Below are 19,970 nucleotides of genomic sequence, written 5' to 3'. Positions count from 1 at the left end.
TTTATCTTATTAATGCTGGCCTTTTCAGTAACTCAACTGTGATTATTAAAGAGTTCAGCAATATGTGAAACTACTTTCTAATTCGTCTGTATGTATATGATATTATAATCCATTGTTTACTGCGATAACCCCCTGATATTATTTTTATTTGTATACAATCCCCTGCATACTGAATCTGTAATGTATTTTGTTCTCAAACTAAAATTATTATTAGACATTATATAAAACATTATTATACTATGAAACTGTTAAGTTAACTCTTTGAACAATATAAATGTAATTATATATTATTACAAAGCACGGGCGTCGCAGCCATTATATCAGGGTGGGACAAGTCCCCCCCACTTTTTGAAATGATTAGTTTAGACCCCCCCACTTTTACCATGTGGAAAGTCCGTGAATCGGTCTATCCACTCGCCGCACTTTGTAGAGCGCTGTGTCAGTGCTTCACTATCAAATTACAAGTACATTTATTTTAAATCATCTTCCTCTTTCTCTGAACCCTCATGTGGAGTATAGCTTATTTTGTTCATCAAACAACCTTGCTATGATCATACATCCATGGATCAGATACAAAGATACAAAGATAATGTTTTAAACGCTAGAGTCCTCCTCTAGAGAAGCTGTGCCACACCTCAATTGTGCAGAATACTTGTCATGCAAACAGTGAACTTGTGTGCTAAAGTTTATTCAGTGTATGGTGTATATGGAAAGTAATTCTTATATATTTAAATATATATAAACATGAGATTAATAACCCTGATTTATCTCAGTCTATCACTTGTTATTACATTAGGCGAAACACCACATTTGAAATAATCTAACCCCAGGATCTAACTTCAGTCATTGCCAAATGATAATGTTCAGGGGACATAAATTAGCCACTGGTTTTTCCCACTATCCTCTCTATTATGCCATTTCTGACTGGCTCCTGTGTTTATGTGTGGTAGTTCAAAGTAACAGTTAACAAATGTGTAGTCTTAAAATAATGATGGTATTAAAACCTACATCTTCAAAGAGCAACCTCCTGTTGTTTAAGTTGTAAATAAACCCAAACTAAATTAAAGTTAATATTTTTTGCACAAACTAACTGTTACACAGTTTATGGGGTGCAGGACTTTAGGTCGACACTAGCTTTGCCCAGTAAATCATCCAGTAAAATGCCGAATTCTTTGGATAAAATCCTGATGTTTCAAATAGTGATATCAAATAAAAAATACTTCACTAATAAAAGTAATTGTTACTTCAAAAGGATGTTGTCATAGCTATAAGAGAACAGAGACACTTCTGATACACATCCCTTTTGGTAATAGTACCTCATCGTGTACCATTACACTTAAACACTATATTCCAGGCAGTGGAAATACATAGAACACAAGAGATGATTTTAAATTAGTTATTTTTCAGGTTTGCAAACAGCAGCTATGATAACCTATCTCGTGACTTCGTATATATAAAAAGAGTCACTTACACAATTCTGAAAGTTAAAGGCTTTATATTTGTTTCCACATTTATTTATTTAAAAATGTGTTACATACATACATACATACATGGCTGCCAACATCTGTACACTGCATCCCAACACTTATTTATTATAAACTGAGGTGAAAATAACCAAACATATTCCTCAAAATCTTTGTAGTAAAGAATTGTTTTCTTTCAGTCACAAGTTCACACAACTGAGAAGGTATTGCAATACACTACTGACCATTTCTAACAATCTGAACATTCATCCTGGAGGACCACAGTATATACATTTGTGATAACGAGTTAACTTATTAGGTGCCATCTGAATGCTTTCATGTCTAAAATGAATTGAGCTATTTACACTTGTTTTTCATTGCAATGCTAATTTGTATACGATTCTTCAGTTTGGCAAATAAAAAAACAAACAGCAAAAACATAATACTATAATTGAGAGAAAAACTAAATACTGATCAACTTGTGAAAGTAAAAAATAATTTTCCATAGCTATGTTAAAAGGTGCTAAGTTGAACTAACTTCCAAGCAGCAGTTCGCAATTGTTGGTGTCTGATGGGAAGATGTCCGGCAGGGTTGTGCTGCACACCGGCCTCTCCAGCACCACCACAGGTCTCAGATACTGGAGCTGCTTAATAGCCAGGTCCCCACACCCCGCCAAGGCTTTGTCCAAGATGTACTTCAAGTTTTGGACAGATGTAAAGTCTCGAGTCATAGCGTGGGGCTTCAGCAGTGGGGAATGACTGTGTCTACGGTTGCGAGAGATTCTCAGCTGGTTGTTCTCTTTTACTGAACAACCACGTCTGAAAGACTCTCGCCGTTTCGCTGCCGGCACATTTTTGTCTTTCGGCGTCGTGTCTTGTATGAACCTCAGGAAGGAAGACTCAAAGCCTATAGGCTTATAAGCTGTGATGTCAAATGGGAGAGGAGAAGGGCTACAAGGTTGAGTCTCTTTCAAGTTTAAGGGTGGTTCAGACAATTCATTTTTTCGTTTTAGTGGCTGGCGAACAGGAGGGGTGGGCAACGGAGCTGCCCCGTTCACCAGTTTACCCCCATCCTTGCTGCCTGACGAGTCTTGAAGGCCCTCCACAGCAGTTATGCACAGTGAGCAGGGTGGCGAGAGGTCAACAGTGAGGGAACGAAGAAGAGGTTTGATTTGATCCAAGCTTAATCTCTCTTCCTGCTTCTGGCTGTTCTGTGCTGCTGCTGCAGCAGCAGAGCCTTCAGTGTGACCTCCGGTGCTCGGCTCACCGTAAAGCACCTCATCTGCACCAACAAGGACACCATTTCTCTCAACAGGTGGCGGCTCCTCCTCTTCCTCCTCTGGGAACCCCATTGGATTGTCATTATCCTCCTCCTGTGTGTCTGCCTTGATGGAGTGTAAGCTCATGGCCGCAGGCTGCCCCCCCGTGTTTTCTGGCTCTGCCTGATACTCCATTTTGCGAACCCCATTAGGGGAACATGCTCCCGTAACAGTTGTCCTGGCTGACTTCCTCTGAATCAGTTCCTCCAGCTGCTCAGCAGTATTAACCAGCTTATCTCTATGTTTACGGATATCCTCCCGACGCATGCTGTGAGTCCTCGTGTAGTGACGGTGCAAGCTATTCAAGTACGTGACGACAGAATCACAGTCCTGCATCATGCATGGGTAGGCCTTGCGCAAACCACGGTCTTGGCACATCTGTAAAGCTTCTTCGTGAGATCTGAAGACATAACGGCTGAAACAATACCTCGGTTGCCTTTTTTCTCTGTTTTTCATGTCATCAACAGCTTCCTCACCCGTTTCCTGTGACTGGGTGGTCCCATCAGGCTCTGAACTGGATCCCTCAGCCTGTGCGGCGGTTGATCCAGATTCTTCTTTCTGAGGACTATGTGGTGCAACAATTAGCTTTTTTTGGCATCCAGTAATTGACTTTTTGTGAGTGCTCTGCAGACGTACCACCAGTGAATCGTAGTACTCACAGTGACTATAAAGCGCATGTTTTTTAAGTGCATCATCATGGGTGAACACTCTTGTGCAGCCTTCAAACTTGCACCTTATCGGCTCTGAAGGTTGTGAGTGAGCATCCCGAGTATGACGCACTAGGCTGCTTTTAAGGTGGTAGGAAGAATGACAGTTGGCAAAGTTACACTTGTATTGGGGCTGAGGTTCATCTAAGTTTGGATGAGGCCTTTTCTTGGTGGGCTCTTTTCTGGCTTCTGGTCTGTGATGCGTCTCAAAATCTTTTTCCAAAAGGAGTTGAGAGCGATTGTAATGATGTATCAACTGTAGGTGGCGCACGAGGCCCCCCTGGGTGGAAAAAGCAGCATCACAATGTTTTGCTACACAATGAAAGGGTTTACTGAATTTATCCAGCATATAGCAGAGATTACCTTTGGTTACCAATCGTCTTGTAGTCCTGACCTGTTGTGTTGTCCTGTCCCCTCTTTCTCCCTTCTGTGCTTTGTCTTCCTCTTTACTCTCAGCTTTACCCTCTCCTCCCTCTTCAGATGGTGAGTGATTGCCAATGTTTAGTTTAGTTTCGCTTACCACCGTTGAGTTTTTTTCCTCTGGTTGGCGTTGCAGCTTGGGGATCTCTTTTTTCCATACGTTAAGACCATGCTTCTTCAGGTTGAGAGATGCACGCATTGAAGTGTTTTTTTTCCCCTCGTGCCGTATGTAGCTTATTTTGTTGAGCAAAGTGGGATTCAGGTTGTGCATCTGAATATAGTGGAACCTCAACCCGCGTTTTTCTCTGTGACTTTGGGAGCAAAGCTGGCAGATGTAAGGTTTAAACGATGTTGTTTTCAGAGAAGTCAACCTTCTTGCCTGTTCAACAGTGCGGCCATGTAAGTTGTTATAGTGTCGCTTTAAGCTGTAACTCCGAGCGGTCTTGAAGTCACAACCTTTCATCTCACAGACGTAGGGCTTAGCACTGGCCAATGATTCGTCGTCACCTTCGGCCTCACCTTCGGCCTCACCTTCGGCGTCACCTTCGGCGTCACCTTCGGCCTCACCTTCTTTAACATCACCTTCTTTAACATCACCTTCTTTAACATCACCTTCTTTAACATCACCTTCTTTAACATCATCTGATACGTTTTCAGTTTTGACTTCTACCTTTTCATCTGGCACTTGTAGGGCCCTCTTCCGAAGCAGCACAACAGGAGGCTTTGCTATGATGGCCTGATGGAGAGATGTGTTGGATTCTTTTGACTCTAGGTTGGACTCAGGGGGCTCAATTGGCACACTGTGAGGAGATAATGAATTCAGGTTCAGTTTACTGAGCCCAATAAGGACTTCACTCAGATCATCAGTTTTAGTTTGAAAGCTTGGAGAGTTTGTTTCGTTGATTTGGGGTTCAGTATCTTCTTTTCTTTCTTCGTCTGCCTTCATGGGTTGAAATGGAGTTAAGAGCTCCCCTTTTCCCTCTTCCTCACAGTCAGGCTCAGTTTCAGTCTTCATCCCTTTGGACTTTGAGCCCCTGTCTTTGTCATGTTTGTGTTCTTTGTTCTCCAGTTTGAGGTGTTCTGGGTGGGCACACTTAAGATGCCTCTGGACATCTCTGGCTCTGGAGAAAGTCATGCCACATTTCTCAAAACCACAAGTAAACTTGCTTCCATCAAAACACACAGCCACCAGGGTCATTGCTGTTTTGGGCTCCTTACCATCAGGTGATTGCAAAGAGGAGGCACAACTTGTTGAGGAAGAGTTTAGGACATCTCCATTTTCAGTCTCTGCTGCATCACTTGACTTATTAAGGCGGTTTGACACTTCAGTAGTAAGCGTCTTAAGAAGTTTCCGCCTCGCCTTCCTCTGGGCCTCAAAGTCTTTTTCAGAGAAGGTGATGTTGTGTGTGGATAAATGGTTTATGAATTCTTTTTTGGATAGATAGTATTTACTACAGTCAGCGCTTGGGCATGTAAAGGCTGCATCTCTGAAATGCTGTGCTTCATGGTGGTAGATTTGTCCCAAGTCGGAGCAGATGACGTAGCAGCCTTTGAGCTCACACTGGTAGTTGAGGTGGAACCCGTGGGTCTGTTTGTGCGTGACAAGCTCGATGGAAGTCTTAAATTTAGCACCACAATCCATAATCACACACATGTAAGGCCGATCTCCATAGTGGACTCTTCGATGTTTGCGGTGATGGTGTGCGGAGGATAAATGGCGTCTACAAAAAACACACTTCTCACGCTTGTCTCGCATCTGCTGAAAATGTTTTACATTGTCATCACCTCTGTGCTCTGACTTTAAATGAACATACAAGTACTTGGAATGTTTAAAAATCCGAGTGCAGCCGGTTCCTGGACATGGATACTCGTCCCGATTCTGCAGGTTGAAGTGTTGGTCAATGTACTCAAACGTTACATACTCTTCCTCATCTAAATTCTTCTCTTTCACCGTTTTGGCTTGTTGCACGATGTGTTGCAGCACCTCTGGATCATGTGTGGATTTGTAGTACTGCATTAGGGAAGGGTCAACCGTGATCTCCCCTGGTTCAATAACATCATCCTCTTCATCCACCTGTTTCTGCTCATCTTCTTTTTTTATGTTGAGATTAGTTTTACTCTGCACGTGTTGTTTTAGGTGAGGAACAAGAACCTTTCTGCTCTTAAACTTTTCCAAGCACACGGGACAGGGGTGTTTGTTGCCCTCTCCGTGCCTCTTGGAGTGGTGAATGATTTGGGTGTCACTGACCGACCTCTTACAAATCTTACAACAGAACTTGTGTTTCTTTGACTCAGATTCTCCTTTGATTTCTGGTGAGTTAGAAACCTGTGGAACCTCATCCTTCTGCTCATTATCACCATCAACACTTCCATTAATCATCTTTTGATGCTCAGATTCTACTTTCACTGCGACTCCCTGAGACTCAGGTTGTGTACTTTTATCTCGATTGTCTGTTGCCTCCTCCTCTTCCCCCTCTGACTCCGGCCTCAACCCCAGAAGGGAGATGCAGTGATATTTCAGAGTTTTCCAGTCCCAGAATTCAGGGTCAAACGGCCAGTATGCCTTCAGAGTTAATAGCAACTCGCAGCGTAGTGAGTTGGGAATTACCTCGCTTTCCTGGTCATTTTTTTGGTCGGGGCGCAAGTAAAGCTCCTTCAAGGACCCAAAGACCTCCGGGCTTGGGCAAAGAATGAATTCTGTGAGAAGGCAGGCACGCAACACTTCAAGGTCTCCTGGAAGAAGGCAGGACACGCTCTTACAGACAGAGATCCTGGTTTCTGAGTCATCTTGCTTTGGAAGTTGAAGTGCTTTGACACAAAGTTCTACTGAGGCAGGTATCCCCATTTCCTGCGTCTGAAAATAAAAGTGATATATTATTAGCCTTAGTTCACAATTTTTTCAAATAAAACCGCATACTGTTTTACATGCTATAAAGTTTATAGTTGATAAAATAATCTAATAAGAGTGCATTGACGTAGACACGTTGTGCCTCTTCACCTATACCTTTTAGTTCTTACTCTCTTTCCTTACTGATGGTATGTCATTTGGTTGTGTGTGTAGACGGTGGAAGCAGGGCGTGGCATATACGTGCCTTGATCCCTGCCGAGTCGACGCACAACTGATGATTGGTGTCAGTGCCAGAAACACTCTTTGGAGCAATGCGCTCATGGTATAGTTGTGGCGCATACATCTTAGTTCCTACTCTTTTCCCTCACCCTATCCTAAGGGAGTGCATAGACACGTTGTGGAACAGAGGTGCCTCTCCACCTCTGTTCCTTACTTCTTTCCCTCAACCTATCCTAAGGGAGTGCATGTATGTACACACGTTAGTTTAGCTGCTATAGGCTTAGACTGTCGGGGGACACCTGACTCCTTCTCTCTGTCTGTACCTGTGTACTCTCATGTTCAGAATAACCCAGCTTCCCCCAAATCTCTTTTTTGTGTCCATATATACGCCGGGATCCTGAGTCGAGGCTAATCCTGTTGCTGTGGTCCTGTGTCCTGGATCCTCTATCCTGAGTTCTGGATTTGAGTCCTGGACTTCGAGTCGTGGCTGAACCTGTCTCTGTGGTCCTGCCTGACTCTCAAAATACTACTTCCCTGATGACTCCCACAGGATTGTTGACATCCTTGTGGATTCATCTTCTTATTATAGACACATGCATTTCCAAACATTTGGACTACCTATGCTGTAAAATGTTTTATCTCCTCGATTTACACACGGCATCTATTGCACATCTGTCCGTCCTGGTTAGAGTGATCCCTCCTCTGTTGCTCTACCTGTGGTTTCTCCCATTTTCCCTTTAAACTGTGGGTTTTCTCCGGAAATTTTTCCTTGTACGATGTGAGGGTCCAAGGACAGAGGGTGTCGTATTGTCATACTGATATTCTGTACAAACTGTGAAGTCCACTGAGACAAATGTAACATTTGTGATATTGGGCTATATAAATACACATTGATTGATTGACATGCATTACATTCTGACACTAAAAGGTCATTGAAATTAAAATTGCTATTTTAAGTAATACATAAATAGTGGGATGACATTTTTGTTAAGTTTACTGCAGTTTCCACCTCCTGACTACTCTTTTGAAGGCTGGATGTTTTAAGACCTCTCTTTAACTCGTTGTCTATTTTATAAAACATCCGAGAGTCTATTGGGGTTTACTCATGTGCGAAAATGTCCAACAGGATATTTTTACAACCAAATGGACCAGCTAAAACCCAGCATAGAAATGGAAAGCAGCCTATTGGGCTCACCTCTGTCTGAATGATACGGACGAGGCAAAGCAAATGCAGGACCGTTTTGGCAATGGCACCTAGCTGAAGGCATCGTTCCACAAGGGACATCAACGAGGGGTCGATCCTCCTCTGAAGCTTACTCCACAACAGAGTCAACTCCCTTTGGATAAAACACAAGAAATCTAAGTTATATTTATTTTTCTCAAAGATATTCAAATTTGACAAACTGTGATGTCCACAACAATAAAGAGAAACAACTCATCTTATCAGGGAGTCAAAATGTACAATACATGCAGTCAACCCAACATCTTGGCTCCAGACAGGAAGCACTCACCAGGAACAGTACAGGTTCTGCTGCTGAAGCTGCTGTGTCAGGAAAGTTGTGCACAAGATGAAGGCGTGGTTCTCCTCCCCCTCAGACTCCAAAGTACATGTGATCTCCAATACGTGCTTACAGTCAAGTCTTGATATCTGTTCAGGGAGTAAATACAATGCTGACTGCTTAGAAAACAACATGATAGACAAATCATCCTCCAGGCACTGTTTCAAATCTAATAAATCCAGTGTATACCAATAATATCTTATTCATCCATACTCAGTAAGAAATTATTCAGAAGTTACCATGCCCTTAAGGGATATGTAAAGATGATGTCGTATTGATTTGATTGCATTCCAAGTAAGGAAATGTTAGAATATTGTGCTGACAATAAAGCCTTTGAATCCTTTGAATATTGTGCGCTACAAAATAGTGGCAAAAGTCTACTAAAAGTTAATTATTCCAATGTGTCATCCTTCAACAGCATGACAAGTTAATAGCTGGATGTACAAGGTTTCAACTGACTGCATACCAGTAAAAGGTGCAGGAGTTGATAGCACAACAGATGTAGGACAAAGGGTTAAAGAAACCGGTCTGTGAATACGAAGACAGGAAGATACCACAGCTATTATGTGTGCTAAAAGGCCCTCTAAAGCCTTTTTAACAGGTTTTCTGAGTCTTCCAACTGACTAGCTGGTACCCACTATAAATAGACATATTTTTAATATTTATAACTATAAAAATGTTTGAATATGTCCACATTTTTATTCATCGTTGAATAAATAAAAATGTTATAATATCAGGAGGGAGAAATGTGTTATTCCTGTGTGTGACTGACTGCTCAGCATAGGTGACGCTTCATCTGGAGTCAAACTGAGATATCAGACCACCTGCTGTGAGCCCTGAACACATCCTGCCAAAACCAGATGTCTCCTCTTACAGCAACAGCAAGTTGAGCACAGGCTGAGCATTTCAAACATTTAGTTATCACTTTTATTTAGACCTCTGCTTGCAAGCCAACTAGTTTCCTGCATTCTTCTACCCATCGCAACTTGTAGGTTTTACACCTAACTCACCTATCAATGACTATGTTAAATTAGGGTCATAGCGCTGCAATACCTCCATGATGGCCTCTTCATTGGGCAGCAGGTGACAGAGCAGGAAGACAAAGGTTTGACGGAAGGTAGCTTGGTTGGAGATGAAGCTGCATTCAGTGCAGGCTTTGGCCAGCACCACAGCTTTAGCCATTTCGCCCATCTTCTCCAGGTGCTTCACGCGCATCTCCATGAAGCCCTCGCCCTCCAAGCTGATGTATGCATTAACTAGTGACAGGATGCAAAGAAGATCTGATTAGAAAACTACCTCAACAGGGTCAACCTGACGATAAGTACTTTCATGTCTAAAAGAAATAGCATAGTTGAGTTAACTAGATCCGTACCTTCTTCTGGGTTTGTTGGCTGGCCGGTGAGGAGAGAGGTGAGGACAGTGTTGCTCCACGCGCCTCCCTCTCCTGTGATCTGGAGTAAAGCTTGGAGGTCTGTGCTTCCATACTGTAGCAAGGTATCATGAGCAATCTGCAATAAAGTTGCAAAAACATTATATCTTAAATGTTTTTTTTAAAACCACCATTTTTTCTGTTTGTTCTTGAGAACACCTACACAGAAGGTTATTGTAATATAAATTATGTGAAATATGGACTTTTGCTAAGGAAAGGCTACTCATTCACTTTTACTATAACTTAATTTTTAGGCCAAATATATTTATTCTAAAAAACTAAATATTTTTTTAACCCCACTTTTCAGGTCTGAAAATAAAACTTGAACACAGCTCAGCGCCTGCTGCCCAGTTTTTAAATTGCTTTCCCTCTGTTGTCAACTCTGCAGACAAGTGTTCATTTTTCTAATTAGAAAAGGACATCAAACAACATAATTCTTGTGATTAATCTAGGACATATTATGCACTGTGCTGTATTTGTTACAGCCACTTAGCTGGGAACGATCCAACAGCAACAGCAAAGAAAATATCTACTTAATGAACATAAATTAATTAGTTTTACTGTATGTTTGTGTGGTAATGAGCTCCCATTACTCATTGTTGTATATCAGTATAGTTTTTCCTTCAGCAAGCATTTATCACAAATGACTGTCTACCAATATATGAGTTAGGGGTTATAAAACACTGTGGATTTAGTCTCAACAAGGTCAATCCGAAATAAAATACTCCTATCTACAACAGCTGGGGACATCAGGCTTCACTAGCCTATCAGAAGGCTTCTGATAACGCCTGCTAAGGCATGAGCAAACAGAACGGCATTTGTCTTTAGACCATTTTATTTGTATCAAGGATTTAAGTCTGCAGCACATCAGCAAACAATGTTTCGAAACAACTTTCTCTACCTGAACAGAGTGGTGGAATTGAACCCAGGCTTCATACGGGATTTCATTCTCAGGCACTGACAGCAATAGTTCAAAACAGCTCCTGAAAGAAATAATAACAATTTGAGAATGATTTCGCAGGAATGAAGTCTGGTCATACTATTTTTTAAATACAGTCTGTCATAATACAAACGTCAAGAAAAAGCTTTCTTCATATCCATACATTAAACATGTCAAAAAGGATCATTTGAAAATGGAATGAACAGTGCTGACATGTTTTGAGGTGGCTTCACATACACAAGGTTATTACAAGGTTACCAATATAAGATCCTTCATGCAAGACTTTGAATTGAGCTCAAAGCAATGAAACAACCTCTATCCCCAATGCAAGAAATGTTGCCAATCAAAGCAGCCTCTTAGTAGCAAAATAGGCTTGAAAAGGCATATCCTCTTTAAAAGATTGCAAAATTACAATATTTGTCATCATCAGAAACTGTAAAAACAGAAATTTGTGCCAGATTCTCAAATTGTATGAGATTTATTCTTCAGTCTGGAAAGATTACAGGGTTTCCCACACATAGACTATACTTGAGCGGGCCGCCCAGGTATATTAACGGCCGCCCAAGTATATTTCGCGACCCATTTAGCATTTAGTTTTTTTTTTTTAATATAATATATATTTTTTTTTTATTCGTCCGTGACCACGACGCCATCTGTGATCGATTAACTTGTGGACAATGATCCCTCGCTCCCTTGCTCTGATCTCGCCTCCTTCTGGCCTGTTAAGTGGCCTGCCTCACACAGGGTGACTGGCTGTCCACATGATGTGGCCTGCCGACATGGCCACTGTCATACAGATCATAAATCAAAGCCCTTGATTGGTCTGTGTGTCATTCAAGCTCGGGATAACCTCAGCTCAGGTGAGGTAAAGGACTCTCTGAGTGTTTAGATAGTTAACTTAGTCTAAGTTCTCAGTGGTTCTCAAACGGTGTGGTCACCACATATTTCCATTTAAGAGGGTAGTGATTGGTCTAATGGATAGTGAGGTGGGCTGAAGATCGGAAGGCTGTGAGTTCAAATCCCGCCAGGAACACCACCACTAGTGTGCCCTTGAGTAAGGCACTTAGCCCTTAGTTACTCCAGGGAGAATGTCCCTGTAATCGGTCATTATAGGTCGCTTTGGATAAAAGTGTCAGCTAAATGAAATGTAATGTGATTAGTAAAATATGCATGAATAAATAAATAAAAAGTTAACTAGGTAAAAAAAGGTAAGATACACTTTTAAAACTTGTTGAGAGAAAACTAGTCTTTGCTGCTGCCTCAAAGAGGAGCAGGGGGAGAGGAGGGAGACAGGAGAGGCTGATTCAGGAGCACAGACACACTCACAACTATAAATGAACCAAAAATTAATTAATAAACAAGTTTCAGCGTTTTTTTCATATTGGAAATGGTATGTTATTGGTTATGGCCATGATTTTATGATTATTGAAATGTATACAGTTCTGTTTAATATAGGTGTTTCCATAGATCTAGTCTCTTTATTTTCCCCTCAAAATGCACCAGATTGATGCATTTAACTCCAAAATAAAATCTTACCGGGGGGGCATGCCCCTGGACCCCCCTAGAGGATTTGAGGTCGACCCCCACTAAAAATCACATGGATAGGTTCCTAAATACATTTATAAATACATTTATTTTTTTAAATAGTAATCCATTTCCATATGTTCATGTGTGGGTAGTAGATTTAAACTATAGGGCTATCATTATAGGCCCTGCCTGTACCTGTTCGCTCTGCCATCGCGTGAAGGGTCTGCTAACAAGCGACCAACAGAAAGGTCAATGTTAATGTTGTTGCACGTCACCTCAACCCCCCCCCCCCCGCTACCACCACCCCCCCAAGTATATTTCAGATCTGTGGGAAACACTGGATTACCAAACAAATCTAAAATAGTGACATTTAATCTAAATCTGTTTATTCTACAAGTTTCATTTAGGTTTAAATTCTGTAAAATGCAGGCAGAGTAGAGGAAAATATATTAGTTGAAGCCACCATTTTTGAAGAATCACTCCTTTGTGATTGTACTGTAACGGTGCAATATTTATGTACTATGAAAAATGATGCCAGTGGGTAAAATGTGACGGGAGCAAAATACGCCTTGGACCTTTTTCAATACTCACAAAGCAAGTCTCTTCAAAACAAGGGCCACTCTGTCGGAGTCTGGAGTGAGGTGGGATCGGGCTGCAGCGAAACAGCTAATGGACAGACAGTAGACCTCCAGAAGAGGCAGACCATGCTCCATAGAGTTCCTGCTCCCAGCATAGTGCATGAGTGCCTATAAACAAAACACAAAAACATCATAAAGTGTCAAAAATGGAGATAAACAGAGAACTAAAATACTTTCAAAAACAGTGATAAAAAGACATCATAGAGGAGACATTTGTCTGATAAACAGTGGGTTTCCACCTGGGGGAGATACCAGTTGATCCCAGCTGACACTGTCTGATGTGTGAGACACTTCTGATTAGGCCTGATGGGATTTCACTGTACAGCATATGACAAACCTGAACCCCTAGTGAGTTGACATGCTAAAAAACAACAACTTACAGATGAGGGGGACATGTTAATTACCATATTTTTCAAGCTTTTACTTATAACATTTTACAGCTACCTGGATGTGTTTTGTAATGAATGCAATAGTGATTTCCTTCCTTTGGTCAACACAACTGTATTATATGGATATGAAAACTATTCAAATTAAGTTAACAAGAAGTGATAAAGTAAAATAAAATGGTTATGTTCTCTTATTGACTCTTTACCTTTACCAGAGGGCACATTATTGTTTGCAGTCAATATTGTCTTAACTGTCCTCAGTCACATCTGTGTGTGTAAACCAGTGTCACCTATATGTTCACACATTAAATCATCATCACTATCAAGATCCCAGGAGTCCCATTTGCCAGACAGTAGGACCCTAGCTGGTTGCTGCTTGTGTCCACAGAGAGGCACTAAATTAATTCCCATCAGTCTAAATATATAGTGCCATCTCAAAGGAAGCCACACATAAGGGCTCAACCCTGGAGACCCTTAGCAGTGTACTAATTAAACCCAGACTACTTCCGACTTCAACAGAAAATAAATACACAATAAACACACACTTTTTGTTTGAAATCAACCCAAAAACATTGCATTTACAAAGTGTGAAAACTTAAATGCTCAGGGAATTACCAAACAGTTATTCAACATGAGAACATATGCCATCTTTTGATATAAGGAAATATCATCAGACCAAAAGAGACTTGACACAAATCCTTTTGCTATCTTCAAATGTTGTCTACTTTTCTGTTTCATTTTCCTAGTTTGTGTTGGTATCTTTCCAATGCAGTTCAGCAAACACACTTTAAAGAGACTTGAACTGTTTAATGTGATATATCACTGTGTTATTGTGGTTGTTTACCTAAAGGCTGTCTGTGTTTTATGTTGTTGTTCTTCTGGTGGACAGTAATGATAATTATTGTATATGCTACTGTATATGATATTATATTCTAACCATTTTCACCAAGCAGTGAAAATAAAATACATTTTTCATGTATCAGGTTCCCTTACTGGCAAAGTTGAAACATTTTTACCAAAATACAATTAATAATATTTGTTTTTGCATTTGTACTTACACACTATGAGTTTGAGAATAAGGGTCATTTAAATAAGAGTGCATAATCATTGTAAATAAAATAAAAATAAAAATATAACATGGTAGTGGCAAATCCTCAACCTGGCCAGCCCATTATCAATCTTTACAAACACTAACGTTATGTAAATGCAGTTTTGGATTCTTACAACTTCTCAGAATGATCAAAATGCAATTTCCCAGTGGCTTAACGCTGCAACTAGCGAGAAAATGTGGATAAACATAACGCGATGCCGCCCCGCCCCAAACAATAAATGTTGTGCAAATGTCCAGTGCATTATGTTAGATCCTTGCCAGTATGTTTTGACTAAAACGAGAACATCAGTCAGCTTACTGTAAGAACTTGAGACAACACACAGTACATCACTCATCTGCCAACAGCCTACATCCCAAGGCCAATACTATTAGCTACAATGTTTAAGCGTGCATGATATGCATGTGTTAATATAAATACAAATACAGAGTGTGCAATAGCTCTCTTGTTATGGACCAGCCCTAAACTTGAGCAGGTAGCTAGCGGGCCAGCAGCTGTGGTACGTTAGCTGTAGCCTGCAGGAAACGAGAAAAACAACCCAGGGCGAGCTAACGTGAAGCTAACGCTGGCATCAATGTTTGCATGTACACATTACCTGACAGAAGTTGTCGCAGTACTCCGTGGAAGATGCTATGGATAGTTCTTGTTGCCTGAGCACGTCTTCAAATGCTCTAAGTGTAGCCAGTAGGGTTTCCATTGCAACCAGGGTGTCGTCAGCCGTGTCCAGGGCCCGGTCCATCCAGTCCTGCTCCGGCTCCACACTCTCCGCCATCTTCGCTCCTCCACACGGCGCGTATGCAGTGCAGTCTGACGCCGCCTTCACGGGCTGTCGGAATATTTACGTGTGGTGAACTTCACCTGCAGGACCCGAAGACATCATGGGAGAGGGGGGCGACTATAGACTGTATATATAAGGGGGCGACTGGTAGAAATGTGACGTCAGGTTTATTGGTATGATTATTTGTTGGTTGTTGTTATTTCCTGGAATGTTAAAGAACCTTTTTATTTTCATTTCAGCAACCCTTGGTGCGTTAATTAATGTGGACACCAAGCAAACTAACCATTAGTGTTAACATATTACAGGCTTTGCATTTTTCCTATCAGGATGTTTTATTTTGATGTGCATAACAAAGTGTATGGTGTTTTATTTTAATGTCAGATAAGTGATAATAAATAAATATTTTTTTTCTTGATTATCTTTTGCTTTATAAAATCTCTGAAATGTCCATCCCAGTTTTCTAAGAATACAATGACATGATTTTAAATCAATTGTTTTGTCAGTCAAAAACCAAAAGATATTGACTTAAATATGATATAAAACAGAGGAAAGCACAATCTATCAGCATAACTACGTGTTTAATCAAATTCCAAAAGATCATCAAATGTGTCTGAATACCCTGTGGCAGTGGGAACTACGTATCTTTAAAAAGTCAACTTCTAGTGAGATTCTGAGCAAACAGCATTTTTTCAGATTCGGGAAGAAAATGCTTTTTGCAGATACGGTTAACCTAACCATTTCAAAAATATATCATAAAAAAATGAACACTTCATACTTCAGTTTATCACAAACATTGAAAATCATGCACAGGAAGTGGATGAAAAACTGCTGCTGTTGCTCTGGCAGTCTAACAGTTGCATATTATTTTTTAGAAAAATGCACATGTGAACCATGATGTGAACTGACAAAAACTCCATCCAAAGCTTAGTGACAGCATTGCAGTATTTTTTCTGTTTATTAGCATAAGTAAACAATTAATTGATCCAAATGTGAACAGTTTTTAATGTACATTTTACTTTTTTTATTTTATTAGTATGTCCTATCCGTAGTTTCATTATTGTAGTGTTACTTTGGTTTGGTATTACTTTGGTTTTCAATATTTTCCAAATACTGGTGTTTAGCGCCCCCTACAGGTTAGTGGGTGTTTCTTTTGTGGCTTTTCTTGACCCGGAAGAAAATACATTCCTTTCGGTCACACGTGTAAACGGTAAGCACAGCTAAGATACATATGTGAAGATTTGTTGATCTAATACCTTGCATTGCTGTTCGTTGAGCTGAATGTTTCTAATGGACATACATACTTACTCCACAGGATCTGATTTGGTCGAGTGAAATAGCTAGTTTGTGAGCTTCGATGGCTGATAACTGTATTCTGTTTTTTGCTCACCAGGATCAACCATGGGAAAGTCCAAACAAACGGGAAATCACAAAAGTGACGCGAAGAAGCACATTGCAAAGACATGGAAGACAAAGCGCAGGACCAAAGACATGGACGAGATCCACTCGGACATGAAGACTGAGGCAGCGGCCAAGCTGCTGAACCAGGAGGTGGACGTCGACGTGACGGGGTGTGCACAACACTACTGTTTACACTGCGCGTAAGTTCACCCCTGTTGATTTCCAATGTTCATAAGGCTTACCATTTGTTATTTGCTATTCAAACAATTGCACTAATTCTTATCTATGACGGATATGTCCTTTTTGTGACCATTTAAAAAGTTTGTTTACCAATTGAAGATGAGCTGAGTTGGCTAATGGTGGAATTATATGGTATATCAGTGCAAAGGTACTCTTAAAAGTAAATGAACATATCAAAATAGAAATATACTTAAATTACCATGAGTAATAGTACTCATTATGCAGATTGGCAAATTCAGAATACAATGGGATTGATGTGCAATACTATGTAAGCCATTCTAATGTTAATGTTTAAATAGGTAGATTAATATATGCGTAATAATGAGGGCTGTCAGTCGATTAAAATAGTTAATCGCGATTAATCGCAAATTAATCGCACATTTTTGATCTGTTCTAAATGTACCTTAGAGGAATATTTTTCAAGTTTTTAATACTCTTATCAACATATGAGTGGACAAATATGCTTTATGCTAATGTTTATTATCATTTGAACAATGACAAATATTCTCATGAATATTAAACACAACAACCTCTGAGCATTACAAATATTCGCCTCAATTCAACCTGGAACCTCTCTCATACAATAGTACAATACAAATGGTGTGTGTGTGTGTGTGTGTGTGTGTGTGTGTGTGTGTGTGTGTGTGTGTGTGTGTGTGTGTGTGTGTGTGTGTGTGTGTGTGTGTGTGTGTGTGTGTGTGTGTGTGTGTGTGTGTGTGTGTGTGTGTGTGTGTGTGTGTGTGTGTGTGTGTGTGTGTGTGTGTGTGTGTGTGTGTGTGTGTGTGTGTGTGTGTGTGGTGTGTGTGTGTGTGTGTGTGTGTGTGTGTGTGTGTGTGTGTGTGTGTGTGTGTGTGTGTGTGTGTGTGTGTGTGTGTGTGTGTGTGTGTGTGTGTGTGTGTGTGTGTGTTGGAGCTATGTGCAACTCAATGCATGCTCGAACGGGAGCTGCCTGGACGCTGCAATCATGTTGCACTATCCGTGCTGAGTGTGCTGACTTTTCGTACAATGTCCCACTGTCTGGCTTCCTGCATAAAGTCAAGTGCTCGGCGCAGTTGTCGCTCCTCTGTTTTCATTTAAACAGCTCCTTATATCCGTTAGCGCAGCTAGCTAGCACCAGATGCTAACAACAACAATGCACGTAAGGTCTCTCTCTCGCTTGCTCGTGCCACACATACAAACACCCTCCCGGTCCTCCCAATAGCCAGTCGGTGCCTGCCGGTGAGCGTGGAAGTGTGGTCTGCCACAAGCGGGCGGCAGGAGCGGGGCTGTCAGCATCAGCTTGTAGATGGTATTTTAAACTCGATGCGCTCTGAAACTACGGGGCGGCCGAGGAAAAAAAATACACATGCGTTAATCGCGTTAAAATAATTAGTGGCGTTCATTTTTTTTTGCGTTATTAACGCGTTAACTTGACAGCCCTAGTAATAATACATCATGATTTATTCTACATTGTTCATTAATCATTGGCACATTTCAAAATATTAAGTATCTAAAGCTGTCAAATGTATTGCAGTGAAGCGTACAATATTTCCCACAGAAGTATACTGCTGTAAAAGTACAAAAGTAGCATTTATATGTGAATACTCAAGTGAATTGCAAGCAACCCAAAATGTTGACTAAGTACAGCAAATGTACTATGTTAAATTCCACATACTGTGTTATAACAAGCAGCAGATATCTAATGTACGCTGATACTGACAGAATGTTAAGCAGGTCCTAAGAGTCTCAGCTTACTGGATGACCATCAACCTTTAACTCTGGACCTTCTTCTTCTTTTAAAAAAAAATATATGTGATAGTTTCTATTGTGACTGGTTATAATGTTTTGTATTGGTTTTATATCGATTTGATTTGTTTTGCTATGAAAGTCTCTCTTACAAAAGAGATCTTAGACAAGGTAATAATAACATGGTATTATGCAGTTAGCCTTTAACACTGTGTTCCTTCATGTCTTCCAGGAGATATTTTGTGGACATGAGATCAATGAAAGAGCACTTCAAAACCAAAGTGCACAAAAGACGGTAAGGCACCATATCTCAACAGTATATTTTCACATCGACCTACTTTATTTCCCCTGCAACTGAAACGGCCAAGTATCTCTGTGATTTTCAGAGCTTACCTCTTCTTCTTTTTCCTTCCAGGCTGAAAAAGCTCAGAGAGGAGCCCTACACCCAGGCAGAGGCAGAGAGAGCGGCAGGTATGGGCTCATACATCCCCGCAAAAACAGTTGAAGTGAAGACACAGACTGTGGAAGAGGACATGGACTGAGCCACCCACTTTAAGCCATGGACTGATCACCCCAATAACCGAAGCATTTACAAAAGGGATAATGCTTCGGTTATTCCTTGTTGACCCACACATTTTGAGTGCAATGTTAAATGCTTTTTTTGTGACACACTTCAACAGAATCAGAAAAGGCTTTACCTTTTATACTAGGTAATGTAATACAACATGTACCTATGCAAATATTGAGTATGTTTAGCACTGTGTGGAATGCTAATAAACATGAGGTAGATGGAGATTGCAGATTGCTTTCATATGGGTTTTGAATGAGACCACGCACTGTGGTTATTGCAGTATTTCCTAAATCCGGAGGGTAACCAACCCACAACAATTCCCAGGACAAGATGTTTAAAATAATATTGGTGGAGGGATTTTCATTTCCTTTCTACATCAGTATTTATTTGGAGGAAACTGTACATGTTGACAAGGATTGAGAGGTTTTGAACTAGCCTATTTTAAATAAAATAATCTAGGAAGGATTTCACACTCTTTGGTTGAACGCACACAACTCCTATACACGATGATCATATGTTCAAAGAGAGATCACACTTGAGTTCTAGAAGTAAGGCTTGTGTTCATGTCTTGGTATGTGCAACATCAAATTAACGGAGATATTGCTTTAGTTATTACTCTTGTAATGGTATGACACATGGCAGATAATGCCAGCAATCTCTCTCAAGCTGGGTATCTTTACTGTATAGCAGCCCC

At 40.7% G+C, this 19,970-nt stretch overlaps 2 protein-coding genes across 2 annotated transcripts; one reads left to right on the top strand and one right to left on the bottom strand.

Moving 5' to 3' along the window:
- Nucleotides 1–1,478: 1,478 nt before the first annotated feature.
- Nucleotides 1,479–16,760, bottom strand: rlf (RLF zinc finger). Its single transcript, XM_034231720.1, has 9 exons — nt 16,648–16,760; nt 15,160–15,422; nt 13,023–13,177; nt 10,866–10,947; nt 9,908–10,043; nt 9,589–9,791; nt 8,488–8,624; nt 8,172–8,313; nt 1,479–6,763 (listed from the first exon to the last, which is right to left on the bottom strand). The coding sequence occupies exons 2-9, from the start codon at nt 15,334–15,336 to the stop codon at nt 1,997–1,999; spliced, it is 5,799 nt and encodes a 1,932-aa protein (XP_034087611.1). The 5' UTR covers nt 15,337–15,422; nt 16,648–16,760; the 3' UTR covers nt 1,479–1,996.
- Nucleotides 16,433–19,505, top strand: znf593 (zinc finger protein 593). Its single transcript, XM_034231728.1, has 4 exons — nt 16,433–16,549; nt 16,733–16,940; nt 18,938–19,000; nt 19,121–19,505. The coding sequence occupies exons 2-4, from the start codon at nt 16,741–16,743 to the stop codon at nt 19,245–19,247; spliced, it is 390 nt and encodes a 129-aa protein (XP_034087619.1). The 5' UTR covers nt 16,433–16,549; nt 16,733–16,740; the 3' UTR covers nt 19,248–19,505.
- The last annotated feature ends 465 nt before the right edge of the window (nt 19,506–19,970 follow it).

Source organism: Gymnodraco acuticeps, unplaced genomic scaffold (genome assembly GCF_902827175.1).
Source record: "Gymnodraco acuticeps unplaced genomic scaffold, fGymAcu1.1, whole genome shotgun sequence".
Lineage (NCBI taxonomy): Eukaryota > Metazoa > Chordata > Actinopteri > Perciformes > Bathydraconidae > Gymnodraco > Gymnodraco acuticeps.
The sequence above is the reverse complement of the archived record's forward strand: the minus strand, read 5'-3'. Positions and strand labels throughout refer to the sequence as shown.

What these genes read in the sequence shown, in the direction of transcription:
- rlf (XM_034231720.1), bottom strand. Translation starts at nt 15,336, where the DNA reads ATGGCGGAGAGTGTGGAGCCGGAGCAGGACTGGATGGACCGGGCCCTG. An exon ending in ACTGCGACAACTTCTGTCAG is followed by an intron (nt 13,178 to 15,159) that starts GTAATGTGTACA and finishes TTTTGTTTATAG; the next exon opens with GCACTCATGCACTATGCTGG. An exon ending in TCCGTATCATTCAGACAGAG is followed by an intron (nt 6,764 to 8,171) that starts GTGAGCCCAATA and finishes TTTTATTTTCAG; the next exon opens with ACGCAGGAAATGGGGATACC.
- znf593 (XM_034231728.1), top strand. Translation starts at nt 16,741, where the DNA reads ATGGGAAAGTCCAAACAAACGGGAAATCACAAAAGTGACGCGAAGAAG. An exon ending in CACTACTGTTTACACTGCGC is followed by an intron (nt 16,941 to 18,937) that starts GTAAGTTCACCC and finishes CATGTCTTCCAG; the next exon opens with GAGATATTTTGTGGACATGA. An exon ending in ACCAAAGTGCACAAAAGACG is followed by an intron (nt 19,001 to 19,120) that starts GTAAGGCACCAT and finishes TTTTCCTTCCAG; the next exon opens with GCTGAAAAAGCTCAGAGAGG.